Below are 15,163 nucleotides of genomic sequence, written 5' to 3'. Positions count from 1 at the left end.
TCTATCTATCTATCTATCTATCTATCTCATGTTCTATCTATCTATCTATCTATCTATCTATCTCATGTTCTATCTATCTATCTATCTATCTATCTATCTCATGTTCTATCTATCTATCTATCTATCTATCTATCTCATGTTCTATCTATCTATCTATCTATCTATTTATCTATCTGTCAGTCTTTCTGTCTATTTATCATTCTTTTGTTCTATATAATTTAGTTGTTCTTTCTCTCTGTGTGTTTATCTATATCATGTTTTCTGTTTGTTTGTCTATAAATCTATCTGTCTGTTTATTGTTCTATCGTTCATTCTCTTGTTCTGTCTCTCTGTTTGCCTGTCTGTCAGTCTGTTGTTCTGCCTAGCAACATCCTAGTAACTGCCTGCTTCAGCTTCAGCTTTAATCCAGTCTTAATCAAGCCATCAGCTCGCTGAGTGTGTCAGATCTGTGAGACTGTTGGGATTCTCCTGGAACAGGATTGGAAAACACTGAAAACCTTATATATTCAAACTACACAAGTCTACATAACCTTCCAGATTCAAACTAACCTCCCGCAGTAAACTTTCAGTCAAGACTTTGGTTCTCTAGTAGTGTTTTCTGGTGTGTTCTGCAGACGCAGCTGAGGAATCAGCTGATCCAGGAGCTGCATCCGGCGGCGGTGCGGAGAGGAGACGCTCACTCTGTGTTAGTCACCGCATGCAACAGCGTCGTCGTCCATCACCTGCGAAGCGTCGGCTGCGACTACACGCTGTCTGTCTTCCTCCCCGAATGCGGAATGAGCAAAGACCAGGTGACTCCACATGACTTCATACTTACTATTGTAAAGATCAGCATTGTTTTGCAATTCTGATTTATGATTTTGTCACGAGGCTGTTAGGAAAATGCTCATGAAGAACTATTTTTGGAACCATTTTTTTAAATGAACATTATGAATGAACCTCATGGAAAACCACAATAAAAAGCATGATTTGATCCATTTAAACCAAGACCAGATCTTGTTTTTGTTGGACATGTCTAGGTTTTATCAGCCAGAGAGCTTCTGCAGCTCACGAAGATCAGCCCTCACACGCCGTTATACAAATCTCTGGTAATAAAACTTACATTTCTTCAGTGAGAGGACATGCTTCTGTTTGTATAAATGCCATTGAAGTAGTTGTTGTTTTACCTTAATATATTTCCCTATTTCTCGTTCTTTCACATTCGGGCAGGTATCGAATATTCAGAAGGGACAGACAGGTACGGTACGATTATGCAGCTACAGTGAAAAAAATTGTTGTAGGATTTACATTGAAACATTTTTTTTATTTTGTTTAATTGTTAGTAAATTCCAGAAATATTTATGAAGAAGATTGGTTTTATAACAAATTAAAGCACTTTTAAATTATATTATTAAATGATATTTTATTTTATATATTTTATTTTTAAAAAAAGAATAATTAAATTATACATTAAATTTAAAAATTCTATATAAATCGTTTTTTCCATGTTGATTGTTTTTTTAGATAAAATGGTTAAATTATTGTAAACAATCCATTGATATTGTAATCATAATACTGTTGATTTTGCCCTGAGTATAGCCATTGCTGCTTATATGGCGTTAAATTATACATGCATACATACATAAATAAATTACAAATTAAATGTTTTCTTTTTCAGATTTGTGTTAATAAATCCCTGTGCAGATGGTAGATATTTAAAGTTGGCATGAAATACATTGATGCTATTTGCCTGGCTCAGTACACCGTAAGATACTGACACTGTTGCTCTCTGTGATGAGATTTTTCTGTTACTGTTGTTTTATCCCTGCAGGTTTCCTGATGAGTCTCTTCACAGAGCTCACTGAACATCACGTTTACAGAGACTGCTGCGATGCTTCCACCCAATCCACCTCCATATCAGCGCATAGAGAATCACTCGGTAAGCCTTTGCTTATATCCAGACTCCATGAAGAGCTCCACAGGATGATCCACAGATTCTGAAGAATTTAAACACCCACCGTTCACAAAGCTCAACACGTGTTCATTTATTAAAGTCCCCCTGTAGTGAAAATCAAGTTTTTTATGTTGTTTATTTGTCTATATGGTGTTTTTAATATGCCTTTAGACAACATAGTTTCCCAATGGCAGTCCCAGAAATGCGGTTTGAAACAGTCCTTGGTTTGCTACGTCACAAACCAATAACCAATCACGTCAAGGGATAGATTCCTATCACTAGCATGCAAACTATACCAATACCAGCACAAAACCAAAACTAAATTAAAGCAAAAAACCCATGAAGCTGTGGTTTAATGTGTATTTAGAACCGCTAACTTGCATTATAACCCGTGGCAACAGTGTAAAAGTAGCCCGAAGTCAGACGCACCTCTCCCGCATCGGCATCGGCATCTGCACTTCACACGCATTGCTCACGGGTGCAAATTAAGAATCACAAACGGCTGCATTCGAGTCTTCAAGGCATTTTAGGACACAACATCGTCAAGTAAGTAACTTTAACGAATGTTACAGTATTCACTGTAGTTGTCCGCTAGTAAAAAGATAGTTTTATCAGTCATTATCCGTGTATGCCACTGTTTTGCTGTTACTACAGTTCAGTGGATCAGGAGGCGCTGGCTGTGTGACTGAGTGGAGGCGGGACTAATTTGCATATTCATAGATCCGTGTATAGTAAATGAGGCAAGGGTGTAGAGTTGCATTCAAGCTATTTTAAGGAATGAGAAAATTATTTTCACAAGAAAAACATTTCAATATGTAATTACTCCAGTCTTCAGTGTCACATGATCTCCAGAAATCATTCTAATATGCTGATTTGCTGCTCAAGAAACATTTCTGATTATTATCCATGTTGAAAACAGTTGTGCTGCACAATATTTTTGTGGAAACCATAATACACTACCATTAAAAATTAAGATTTAAAAATAAGAAATTAATATTTTTATCCATCACGGATGCATTAAATTGATCAAAAGTGAAAGTAGAGACATTTATAATGTTACAAAAGATTTCTATATCAAATAATTTGAACTTTATGTTCATCTGTGAATCCTGGAAAATAAGTTTTTCCACAAAAATATTGTGCAGCACAACTGTTTTCAACATGGATAATAATCAGAAATGTTTCTTGAGCAGCAAATCAGCATATTAGAATGATTTCTGGAGATCATGTGACACTGAAGACTGCAATAAAGATGCTGAAAATACAGCTTTGATCACAGAAATAAATTGGTTTACATCATATTCACATAGAAAATACTTACTTTAAATTCTAATAATATTTCACAATTTTTACAGTATTTTTGATCAAATAAATGCAGCCTTTGTGAGCAGAAGAGACTTCTTTCAAAAACATTAAAAAAAAACTTTTGACCGGTTATGTGTTTGTGTTATGTATGTGCCACTGTGAGGACAAATAAATGATCTATAATTTTGCCATATTTAACTCCATTAGCACAGAATTTCACTTTTTTTTTTCTGCCAAAATCTACCTCAAGATGCAAAAAAGTCTGGATTTTATTTCACCTGTTAATTTTAAATTCCTTTCAGTCATATTAAACATCATGAAAGAGTCTAACAAAATTTCCGCTTCATCTTTGACTGTTTTGAAGTTGAGAAGCTGCAGCTGATTGACGAGGAGTATGAAGTGCTTCGGCACAGAGGTGACCGCTGGGCATCAGTCGAGGCCAAGCTTGCGGAGTACAGGAAGGAGATACAGGAGCAAGCGCAGGTGGAGCTCAAAGCAAAGGTCCAACAGTGTTTATTCCCTCATCCTTTCCAGGAGTTTACATTGTAATAGCGCTCAAGATCTCAACAGAGTGTTTGTACCGTCTTCACGCAGCTGCAGCATTTCATGGAGGTGGAGATCGCAAAGGTGAAGAGAGATGAGAAGGAGGCCTCGCGGAGAGAAATCCTGGAGCTGCGGCGAGACATGGAGAGAACGTTTGAGCTGAAGTCTGAGGCTCTGATGAGCCGAGAGAAAAACGCCATCGAGAGGTTACAGAAATCACAGGAGGTACTGAGTCTCTCTACTGTCAACTAATACACGCTAAATACAAACCCATTGTTGAATCTTCAATGTTTTAATTGATCCAGATAGAGGAAAAGGAGATTTATGCTCAAAGACAAGCCCTGCTGAAAGAAATCGAATCTGTGCGGAGCCGAGAGATTGAGCTTAAACAGAGGATGGAGGCCTTTGACAAGTGAGTACAACTGCTTATTTGAACCTAAAAACCTTTCAATGCGGAGCAGTTTAATTTGAAGTACTAGCATTACGAAACTAAAACTAAAAATGCAATTAAAAAACTATTTTTATTATTAAACTGAAACTAAAACTTAAAATAAAAAAACAATAAAAACAAATACATGACAAGAACGCATAACAGAGTGACTAAAATGTCAAATAAAATTCAAATGAAAACCGAAAATATAAAAATAAAAAAGTAATAAATAAAAAATGAAACAGACATGACAACAACACATAACATTACAAACACGAACTAAAATTAAAATAAAAAGTGAAAATTTAAAAATAAAAACAATTTTACATATTGAAAAATACTATAATAGTATATAAATAATACTAAAATAAGACTGCTATCAACTCTGATGTGTTTCTTTCAGTGTGAAGCAGTGTTATTATTGTTAACTGAAACTATTAAAAAATGGTTTTAGTTATTGAAATAAAGCTGATATAAATTAAATAGAAATATTTGATGAAAAACTCGGAACTAAATGAACATTTGAAATGTTGCCTTGGCAAATAATTGAAATAATTGGAAAAAAAAAAAAAAATTAAACAAACTAAAATGAAAACTGAAAGTATAAAAATAAAAACAAACAAAAAATCTTAATATTAAAAAAATAAAAACATGACAAAATCACATAACAAATGTACTAAAATTTTAACTAAATTTACTGAAAATATATTTTAAAATAGGTAATTCAAAATATGAATAAATACTATATAAGTATATAAATATTACTAAAATAGCACTGCTGTCAACCCTGATGTGGAGGAAGTTTTTACTTCTGAAGCTGACTATGTTTTTTATAGGTCAATGACCTTTGGTCTGAACAGATCAAGGAAGATTAAATTCCTGCTGACATGAGCCCTTTCACTGTTGACTTCACTGTTGAATATCATGGAACCTCTTATATAATGATGAATATTATAATATTACCTAATAATATTGAATTTTGCCGTAATGATGCAGAACCTGTAAGCTGCATGAGGAGAAGGTAAAGACCATGGATGATCTTCTGAGGAGGAGAGAGCTGTCTGTGAAGACCATGGAAGACACATTTGACCAGAAACTGAAGAGCGAGTTAGCGAAGTAAGTGATTAACTCAATTTCTGTTCAGTCTTTAATGATTGTTATTCATGAGTCCTGCAGATGGCGCTCTTGCGACTCAAGTTGCAATCCATGATGAAAGATGAACTTTCATTTTCTAGATAAAATATGCTACTGTTCAAAAGTTTGGAGCCAGTAAGATTTATTTTTAAAGAAATTAATACTTTTATTTATTAAGGATGCATTAAATTGATTAAAAATGACAGTAAAGACATTTATAATGTTACAAAAGATTTCTATTTCAAATAAATGCTGTTCTTTTAAACATTCTATTCATCAAAAAAATCCTTAAAGATAAAATGTATCACGGTTTCCACAAAAATATTGGGCAGCACGACTGTTTTCAACATTGATAATAATCAGAAATGTTTCTCGAGCAGCAAATCTGCGTATTATACTGATTTCTGAAGATCATGTGACACTGAAGACTGGAGTAATGATGCTGAAAATACAGCTTTGATCACAGAAATAAATGACAGATTAACAGATATTCACATAGAGAACAGCTAGTTTAAACTGTAATAATGTTTTTCATCAAATAAAAACATTAAAAAGTCTTACCGACCCCAAACTTTTGGCATTGTGTGTTTTTGTAAAGTGAAACAGTAAATGAATGTACAGTTGAGTCATATTTATAGATGTCATCATAAACTGTTTTAGATATCAGCTGGAGCTGAAGGAGGATTACGCGAAGAGAACCGAGAAACTGACAGAAAATGAGAACAGGATTAAAGGTCTGTGTTTAGAAAAGTCAAATATAACTGCTACAGTATACAGTATTTTATTGATCTTTACTGTAAAGTTATTGTTGATGTGTTATTCTTACGTTTGCAGAAGAAACGGTTCGTCTGCAGAAAGAATCTGCTGTTATTGATGCAAAAGCAGAAGAGCATGAGAGAAGTTTATCAGAAGTTAAACGTCTGCTGGTAAAACAGACATACTGTTCCATTTCTGCTCCCATAATCCAGCTGTACTAAAATAATGCATGGATCTTTTTCTTTTAAGTTGCTTTAATGCCTCTGTTGAGTTCTCTCTCCTGAAAGGTTCATTCTCAGAAATGAAATGGTGTTGTTCATATGTGATGTAGATGGAGCTGGAGTCGTCCAGATCGCAGGCGTCTCTTCTGGCCCAACAGAACGAGCTGCTGCGAGAGAGACTGGAGAACATGAGCGACTATCCAGCGCTGAAGAGAGACACTCAGGAGCTGCAGACACACATCAGACTGCTGAAACAACAGCTGGAGGAGAAGCGACAGGAGAAGCAGAGACTCAGACAAGGTGAAGCTCAGTTTCCTCTGTACCTTCCCATCTGTGGGTTTAGTTTCCCATTTCTGTTGATAAGCATTATTACAGGAACAACCCCGCTAAATTATCATAACTAGGGCGGGCTAATAAATATCGATCATCTTATTGATGCATCTTAAATACTATTCAAAATAAAAAAAAAATGTATGAAAGAAGACTCTTCTGCTCACCAAAGCTGCATTTATTTGTTAAAAAATGCTGTAAAATATGTGAAATATTTTTACAATTTAAAATAGCCTTTTTCTATGTGAAAATATTGTGAATTGTAATTTATTTGTCTGATTCGAAGCTGAATTTTCGTACTTTTGTGGAAACCGTGATTCATTTTATTTTTCAGGATTCTTTTATGAAAGTTCAAAAGAACAGTATTTATTTGAAATGGAAATCTTTATTGACATAAGCTTGTGTTGTCATAAACTTCTCAACTCTCAAAAGTTGTTTAACTTCTCGACTTATACAATTTCTAAATCTTTTTAAAAATGTAAAAATGTATACAAAAATTATACAAAATAATATATATATATATATAATAAAAATGTGTAAACCTTTACATTTTTAAAAAGATTTAGAAATTTTAGTTGTGTAAGTTTAAAAACAGCTTTTTTTAAAGCTTCCATTCAACTTTCCACAAGCTTATTGCTTATTCTCACACTGTTTGTTTATGCTTTGAAAGAGATTTAGTTTTATATGAATTGATAAACCAACATTATTCCAACCCTCATAATCGATTCCATTTATCAATAATGTTTTGGGCAGGATTGGGATGGAAAAACTTCTTCACGTTTCGAGCCAGTTTGTTTGTCTGTCTATTCTGAGGAGGAATAAAACAAACAACAAACATTTGCAGACTAAATATGCAAAAATAAGCACGGTATGAGTTCTGGGAAAGATGCTGTTCTTGAAATCCAGTTTGAGTAGTTCAGCCTGAAATCTAACGGGGTCAAACAGGGATAACAAACAGAGAAGTGGTCTGTTTGGATGTGCTCTGCTTGTTAATTTGGCCCTTTTGGCTGCAATTGTGCATTTGCTGGGAAAAAGAGGAGCACAGGGGGGTGAAGGACAGAGAAACGCTTCAGAGTTTGGCCTGTTCAACACACCCACTGTTCCTCTGTAACACTGTAGGATACTCACTGCATGAACCTCTTTCTTGCTTTTTGCATTATGAGCTTAAATTGGATGCACAAAAAAAGGCAGATTTTTGCTGTTTGTCTGAACAAAGCCAAAACAAAAGTTGGGCTCAGGTTTGAAGACTAAGAACACGTGTAATGTGTAACAGGTTTGTGTTTCTCGTTTAGAGCTCAGCGCGCCGTCTAAGGAGCAGCTGGCGCTGCAGGCCGAGCTCAGGAGACTGGAGACGGAACACAAACTAGACGAGGACGACTTTGAGACGCAGAAAAACGTCTTACACACACAGCTGCAGCACGAGGTCTGTCCCAACGGGATCTAGAGCTTCTGCTGGCATGCTTCTCAGTCTTCATTCCCTTAGTTAAGAAACATGATGTGTTGAGCACTTGACTGTATTTCACTTTAGGTTTAAAGGGTGAATCTCACTAAATCCGTCAAGAATATGACCTTCAAAAGCACAAGAAAGAAAGAAAAAATTTAATTACTTTGTAATATATTTTTATGTTATTGTTTATTATTATTATTATAGTAATATTTACTCAAAAGTGTAAGATTCAGATGAATTACAATAAAAAACTTGGGGGGAAATCATTACATTTTTAATAAGTTTTAATATTTGATTAAAGTAATAATAATAATAATAATAATCAGATACACATGTATTACAATACTGAGAATTTTGGGGGAAGTGTGCTTAATTATACAAAATAAATAAATACAAATTAAAATTAAACATTATATAATATGACCTTTAAAACCAAAGAAACAAATAAGAAATCAAAATACATCTTCAGTACATAATAATAATATTATTTACTCAAAAATAAAGCATTTAGATTTAGAAGAATTACAATAATGAGAATTTTGGGGGAAATGATATTACATTTTAAATACATTTTAATAATAATATAGTATTAATAACAATAACAACAATTCTTACTATTATTGTTATTTATCTTATTATTATTATTATTATTATGAATACATCTGTTTATATTAGTGATAATAATAACATTTATTCAAATGTGAAACATTCAGATGTATTACAATAATGATAATTTTAGGGAAATGCTGGTAAAGTTGTATTAAATTTTTTAATATTTTATATTACATTGTAATAGTAATAACAACAAATATTATTTAAAAGTAAAACATTCAGAAGCATTGCAAAAAATATATATTTTGGGGGGTGGGGTTGTACAAAAATATATATTTCATTTTATTTCTTGAATGTGACTTAGATATGTTTTGCCCAAATGCATTTTCCTGTTCTAGTCCATTTCCTATCTCAGATTGTCTTCTTTCATTTCTTTGTTCCCTGACTGATGCGGTTTTCTGACTGTAGGTGCAGCAGTGTGCGCTGTTGAAGGCTCAGCTGATGGAGTGTGAGGAGCAGGTGAAGTGGATGAACACTCACGCTGAAGAGCTCAAGCTCCAGCTCCAGCAGACACAACAAGGTGCATGCAGCAGGCTAGCGGCGATTGAATCTCTACCGTAGAGTCTGTAGAGTTCCAGTCTGATTTTCTGAAACCTCTAGAATGAATCTGTGAGCTCATGCTGTGCTCAGTTCAAAGATGTGGGATGTTGATGTAAATGTTTCTCACTTATGTTCCTGCGTGCCTCCATGTTCACATGACGCTATACGATCATATCTCTGCTAAACTGGAGTTTCAGGGTTGGAAGTCTGACTTCAATTCTATGTGCTTTTCCAAGTTGGACGTTGGAAATTCCTCATATTTAGTGGAACGCAGCATCAGCCATTACATTACATGTTACATTATTTTGTAAGTTTGGTGGTTTCATTGAATCAGACATTTAGCATCTTTTCATATTCTGTGAATGCCTTTCATACAAATTTGCAAGCTAAAAACTTGCAAACGTGCATTTATTTCATGCAGGGTTCCCCCAGCCATCAAAAGCCTGGAAATATGAAGGAATTTTAATACATTTCTTTAGTGAATATACATTTCTCTAGCTATGTTTAGTAACTTAACATTTGTAAACAAATGTGACCCTGGAGCACAAAACCAGTCTTAAGTCGCTTGGGTATATTTTTAGCAATAGCCAAAAAAACATTGTGGGTTTTTTGGGTCAAAATTATCGATTTTTTTTTATGCCAAAAATCATTAGGATATTAAGTAAAGATCATGTTCCATGAAGATATTTTGTAAATTTCCTACCGTAAATATATCAAAACTTAATTTTTGATTAGTAATATGCATTGCTAAGAACTTAATTTGGACAACTTCAAAGGCGATTTTCTCAATATTTTGATTTTTTTTGCACCCTCAGATTCCAGATTTTCAAATCGTTGTATCTCAGCCAAATATTGTCCTATCCTAACAAATCATACATCAATGGAAATCTTATTTATTCAGCTTTCAGATGATGCATAAATCTAAATTTAAAAAAATTGACCCTTATGACTGGTTTTGTGGTCCAGGGTCACAAATCATTCTTTTTAGTAAGTTCTTTTCAATGAGTCATTCAAACCACTTCACAGATTTTCCTGAATGACTGAATGAATATTATTTATGGATTCATTTGGGAATAATTCTTTTTTAGTAAATTACATTTTTTAGTAAGTTTAGTAATATAAATTCTGAGTTAGACATAAACCTAAAATCAGAAATTAAACATTTAATTTTCTCAGAAACTGAATGGTAAATAATAATGTTTATTTTCTATTCAGTTTCTGAGAAAATGAAATGTTTAATTTCTGATTTTAGGTTTATATCTAACTCAGATTATAACAATAATCTGATTATAATAATAACATTATTATTCTGAATGATTATTTGGTGAATCATTCTTTTTAGTTTGTATTAACACAGTAAATCATTCAAAACAAATCATTCTTTTTTAGTAATGAATTTGTATTTCAAACGACTTCACAAATCATTTGGAATAATTCATTTGTGAATCAGTCTTTTTATTATGTTCGTTTCAATTAATTGTTCAAACCACTTCACAGATCATTCTGAATGATCCTTTTGTGAATTGTAATGAATCATACAAATAACTTCGCAAATCATTCTGAATGATTCCAAATTCATTTTCCAGTAATCTCAAACAGGCAGGAAGGTCATGTTTGTGGGAACCCTGTTCTTTCATCAGTGTTTGGTGGTTTTGGCTTTCCTCTCTCTAAACTCTTTCTCTCTCCTCTCTTCTATTTGCTGTGTTGTTCCGTGATCGGAACAGCTCTGGAGAACGAGATCCTCCGCAATCCCATGCCTTCCCTGGTAGAGCGTTCTGTTCTCAGTTTGATTCCTGACAGGCTGCTTCCTCCTGACGTTTACATAGACGCCACTCTGCTCCGAAAGCCCAGAGCTGCTTCTGATGCTGATTTGTCTGAAGCAGGGCCGGCCCTCAGGGGCCCGTGGCCCGCGGAGCGTGACTCCGAGCTGGTGAGCAGCGCTCTGGCCCGGATACGAGAGCTGGAGCAGGAGGCCGAGCGTCTGGAGGAGGCTTACAGGAGCCACCAGCACAGAGCCGCTCGAGCATCTGCTGAAGATCTCACGCCTCCCAGAGTGACCTATAGAGCACAGCCCAGGGTGAGCTTCACTTCTGCAGGATGTCCTGTCGAGCAGGAATTCACCAGAACTCCTTCTCCGAGAGAGAGAAACCCGCTGAGACTCATCTCTCCTCCAGCCAGACGTCTGTCCTCCACACCACTGAGCAAACGCAGAGCAGACGCTGATCACGATGCTCACACTTTCACGCAAGGTCTGTAAAATCTGTTTCTGGTAGTAATGCACTGGCATTTTGGCAAACAAAAATATTTGGCTAAAAATTTATTTTTGGTTTTCGCTGAAACTGTTTTGGAGGGCAGAAATCAGTGAGCAAACAGTCGGATTTTATTAGCACTACTCCAGTGGCGCATTTTGACAGTGTCACACTGTTAAAGTTCCACCAACTTCATTTTTGTTTTTTTTTTAAGTATAATCAAATAGGTTGTACAAGTCATTTCAACCTAAATTATATCAAACTGATTTAGAAAATTGAATTGAATCACATTTAACTTAAAAATATGAATTTATCTACTGGGGTGCCTCAGGGCTCAGTTCTTGGACCACTTCTCTTCTCTGTCTACATGGCATCACTAGGTTCTGTCATTCAGAAACATGGCTTTTCATATCACTGCTATGCTGATGACACTCAACTCTACCTCTCATTCTATCCTGATGATCCGACGATTGCTGCTCGCATCTCAGCTCATCTCAACAGACATTTCTTGCTGGATGAAGGACCATCACCTTCAACTCAACCTTGCCAAGACAGAACTGCTTGTGGTTCCAGCAAACCCATCGTTTCATCACAATTTCACCATCCAGTTAGACACATCAACCATAACTCCTTCAAAAACAGCCAGAAACCTTGGAATTATGATTGATGATCGGCTGACTTTCTCAGACCACATTGCTAAAACTGCCCGGTCCTGCAGATTTGCTTTATTCAACATCAAGAAGATCAGGCCCTTTCTTTCGGAACGTGCTTCACAACTCCTTGTTCAGGCTCTTGTTCTGTCCAGGCTGGACTATTGCAATGCTCTCTTGGCAGGTCTTCCAGACAGTTCTATCAAACCTTTACAATTAATCCAGAACACGGCAGCAAGATTATTCTTTAATGAGCCGAAAAGAATGCATGTCACACCTCTGTTTATCAATTTGCACTGGCTACCAGTAGCTGCTCACATAAAATTCAAGGCATTAAAGGGTTAGTTCACCTAAAAATGAAAATTAGCCCATAAATTACTCCCCCTCAATGCATCCTAGGTGTAATGACTTTCTTCTTTCAGACGAATCCAGTCGGAGTTATATAAAAAATTGTCTTTGATCTTTCAAGCTGTTTAATGCCAGTCAGCGGGTGTTGCATTGCTTCAGTCCAAAAGAAGTTAAATAAAAAGCACCCATCCATAAAAAAAAAAGTGTCTCACATGGCTCCGGGGGGTGAACAAAGTCCTCCTGTAGCGAATCGATGCGTTTTTGTAAGAAAAATAATCATATTTAAAACGTAATAATCAATTTAATCTAGCTTGCGCTCACTGTTGTAAACAGAAGCAGTTCCGGGAGAATGACGTATGAGGTCGGCTTTGCGCAATTCTTTTTTTTTTATTCTTTTTAGTCAGTTTGTATAATTAATCATTCATGCCACAAATCATTCTGAATGATTCTTTTGTGAAGTCAGTTTATATTAATAACTAATAATGACTATAATGATTAATAAAAAAAGTTATGAGTAAATAAAGTTAGTAAGTTAATGAACTGGCTTGAATGATTCACAAATGAATAATTCAGAATGATTTGTGAAGTGGTTTGAATCATTCTTTCATACAGACTGACTAAAATGAATGATTCGAAAACGAATCGTTCAGAATGGTTTGTGAAGTGGTTAGTATAGCAAACAATATTGTACTGGATAGCATATTCTGTCATTATTTAGAAAATGATATTTTCTAAATAAATGTAATCCGTGACAATATTATTAAGAAAATTTTAATACATTTTCGTTTGAATTTCAAATTTTCATTTCATAATGGAGTCAGTGAAACTGTGAAAGTGTATCAAACATAATCCTGTATTTAAGTATTGTATTTGTAATGAACTCTCTGGGTTTGGTGTTTATAGATCCATATGAGCTACAGTGCCTCCATATAATAATCCACCAGTTATTTGGCAACACAAACTAATTGGCACACAGTCAGAATGTAACAAAACTGCTTAATTCGGGAAATTTGATTCTGGAAAAGTGTGGACTTTTGAAATGGAAAATGTGTAGGAAGCCTGTAAAACCAGTGTTTCTGTGTTTTTTGTCCCAGAGCGTCGGAGGACGAGTCCTGACTCTGACAGAGCGCCGCTGGTGTTCCCAGAGAGACAGATCTCACCGATCCCTGCTGGAGAAAGCCTCTGCTCCATCAGTCCTCCCAGCAGCCCCAGGATGAAGAGCACCACTCGCCACAGCCGCAGGTCACACGCTATTACATTAGCTTTTTACCCCCTGCATACCCCCTTTACCTTTACCCCCTGCCACTGACTTCAAGCTCATCTTTTACCTTTATAAGGGCAATTTTTAGAGCTATTCGTGTTGTCCTGTAATTGTTCAGTTACTTCATTTAATCAGAATACTATAGACCAGCGGTTCCCAAACTGGGGTGCACAGACCGACCAGCAGGGGTGCGCGAGAGAATGCTTTTGATGATCTGTGTGCATTTTTTGAAGGGGCAAGTGAAAGAGAATTTTGCTTCCCCGACCGGACAACTAATCTAATCTAATTAAAACATTGAATTAGGGAAGCACCAAAATTTCGGCGAGAATGATTATGATTTTATTACACTTGGTGTAAACGGCAATTCATAATGGATAATCAATAGTAACAAGGTCGCGGCAGTTGAGACTCACGTGAGACAATCTCATGGAGAAATCGAAACAAATGAACTCAACTGCACACAGAAGAAACATACTACGGTAAAAATTGTAGTTTTTATATTTATCACATAAAGCCTAGCCTAATTAATTAACATGACACGACTAAGAGAGTGCAGTTTTCACCGAAAATCAGTACGATTGTAAATTCGACATTGATTTTAAACAAGACTTCAAACGAGTAGTTAATATTAAGTGACTTAGGGCATATATTTTAGTACAATAATGTCAATGTGACTGTTTTTGCTCGATTTGTTTAACGAAAATAGTTCCAAACAAACTTAGCAGCAGAACTGTCGCGCATCTCTGAGCAACACACCAAGGTCGCGGCTGTTGAGACTCACGTGAGACAATCTCATGGAGAAATCGAAACAAATGAACTCAACTGCACACAGAAGAAACATACTACGGTAAAAATTGTAGTTTTTATATTTATCACATAAAGCCTAGCCTAATTAATTAACATGACACGACTAAGAGAGTGCAGTTTTCACCGAAAATCAGTACGATTGTAAATTCGACATTGATTTTAAACAAGACTTCAAACGAGTAGTTAATATTAAGTGACTTAGGGCATACATTTTAGTACAATAATGTCAATGTGACTGTTTTTGCTCGATTTGTTTAACGAAAATAGTTCCAAACAAACTTAGCAGCAGAACTGCCGCGCATCTCTGAGCAACACACAGCAGCGTCGTCAGCGGTGTTTCGTTAGGTTACTGAATGATTCGCATCTTTGAATTAATAATTTGAGTCAATGATTCAGTGGTCCATTCATAAAGACAGGCGCTTGCTTCATTCTTGAATGAATCAGCCGTCTGAACGAATCGTTTGAATGCCTCAATGACTCACTCATTAAAGGGGTCATATGATGCTTTTTTAAAGATCGTTATTTTGTGTATTTGGTGTAACAGAATATGTTGACATGCTTTAATGTTCAAAAAACACATTATTTTTCAAATACTGT

The 15,163-nt window shown here is 35.4% G+C and overlaps 1 protein-coding gene across 4 annotated transcripts in view; it reads left to right on the top strand.

Annotated features, from left to right (window-relative positions):
- ofd1 (OFD1 centriole and centriolar satellite protein) overlaps nt 1–15,163 on the top strand; it is a 34,802-nt gene that overhangs the window by 1,614 nt on the left and 18,025 nt on the right. For 2 of the 4 annotated variants that reach the window (XM_016489763.1, XM_016489765.1), the window contains exons 2-16: nt 615–791; nt 1,020–1,088; nt 1,210–1,237; nt 1,811–1,918; nt 3,603–3,739; nt 3,833–4,006; nt 4,087–4,193; nt 5,208–5,327; nt 6,006–6,079; nt 6,180–6,271; nt 6,433–6,622; nt 7,945–8,075; nt 9,120–9,231; nt 10,976–11,500; nt 13,593–13,740. In XM_016489763.1, coding sequence (XP_016345249.1) covers nt 615–791; nt 1,020–1,088; nt 1,210–1,237; nt 1,811–1,918; nt 3,603–3,739; nt 3,833–4,006; nt 4,087–4,193; nt 5,208–5,327; nt 6,006–6,079; nt 6,180–6,271; nt 6,433–6,622; nt 7,945–8,075; nt 9,120–9,231; nt 10,976–11,500; nt 13,593–13,740 — 2,192 coding nt within the window. The remainder of the gene's footprint in view (nt 1–614; nt 792–1,019; nt 1,089–1,209; nt 1,238–1,810; nt 1,919–3,602; nt 3,740–3,832; nt 4,007–4,086; nt 4,194–5,207; nt 5,328–6,005; nt 6,080–6,179; nt 6,272–6,432; nt 6,623–7,944; nt 8,076–9,119; nt 9,232–10,975; nt 11,501–13,592; nt 13,741–15,163) is intronic. The other 2 variants (XM_016489764.1, XM_016489766.1) reach the window with 2 other exon arrangements.

This window comes from Sinocyclocheilus anshuiensis, unplaced genomic scaffold, assembly GCF_001515605.1.
Source record: "Sinocyclocheilus anshuiensis isolate Anshui unplaced genomic scaffold, SAMN03320099.WGS_v1.1 scaffold394, whole genome shotgun sequence".
In the NCBI taxonomy this organism is placed as follows: domain Eukaryota; kingdom Metazoa; phylum Chordata; class Actinopteri; order Cypriniformes; family Cyprinidae; genus Sinocyclocheilus; species Sinocyclocheilus anshuiensis.
The sequence above is the reverse complement of the archived record's forward strand: the minus strand, read 5'-3'. Positions and strand labels throughout refer to the sequence as shown.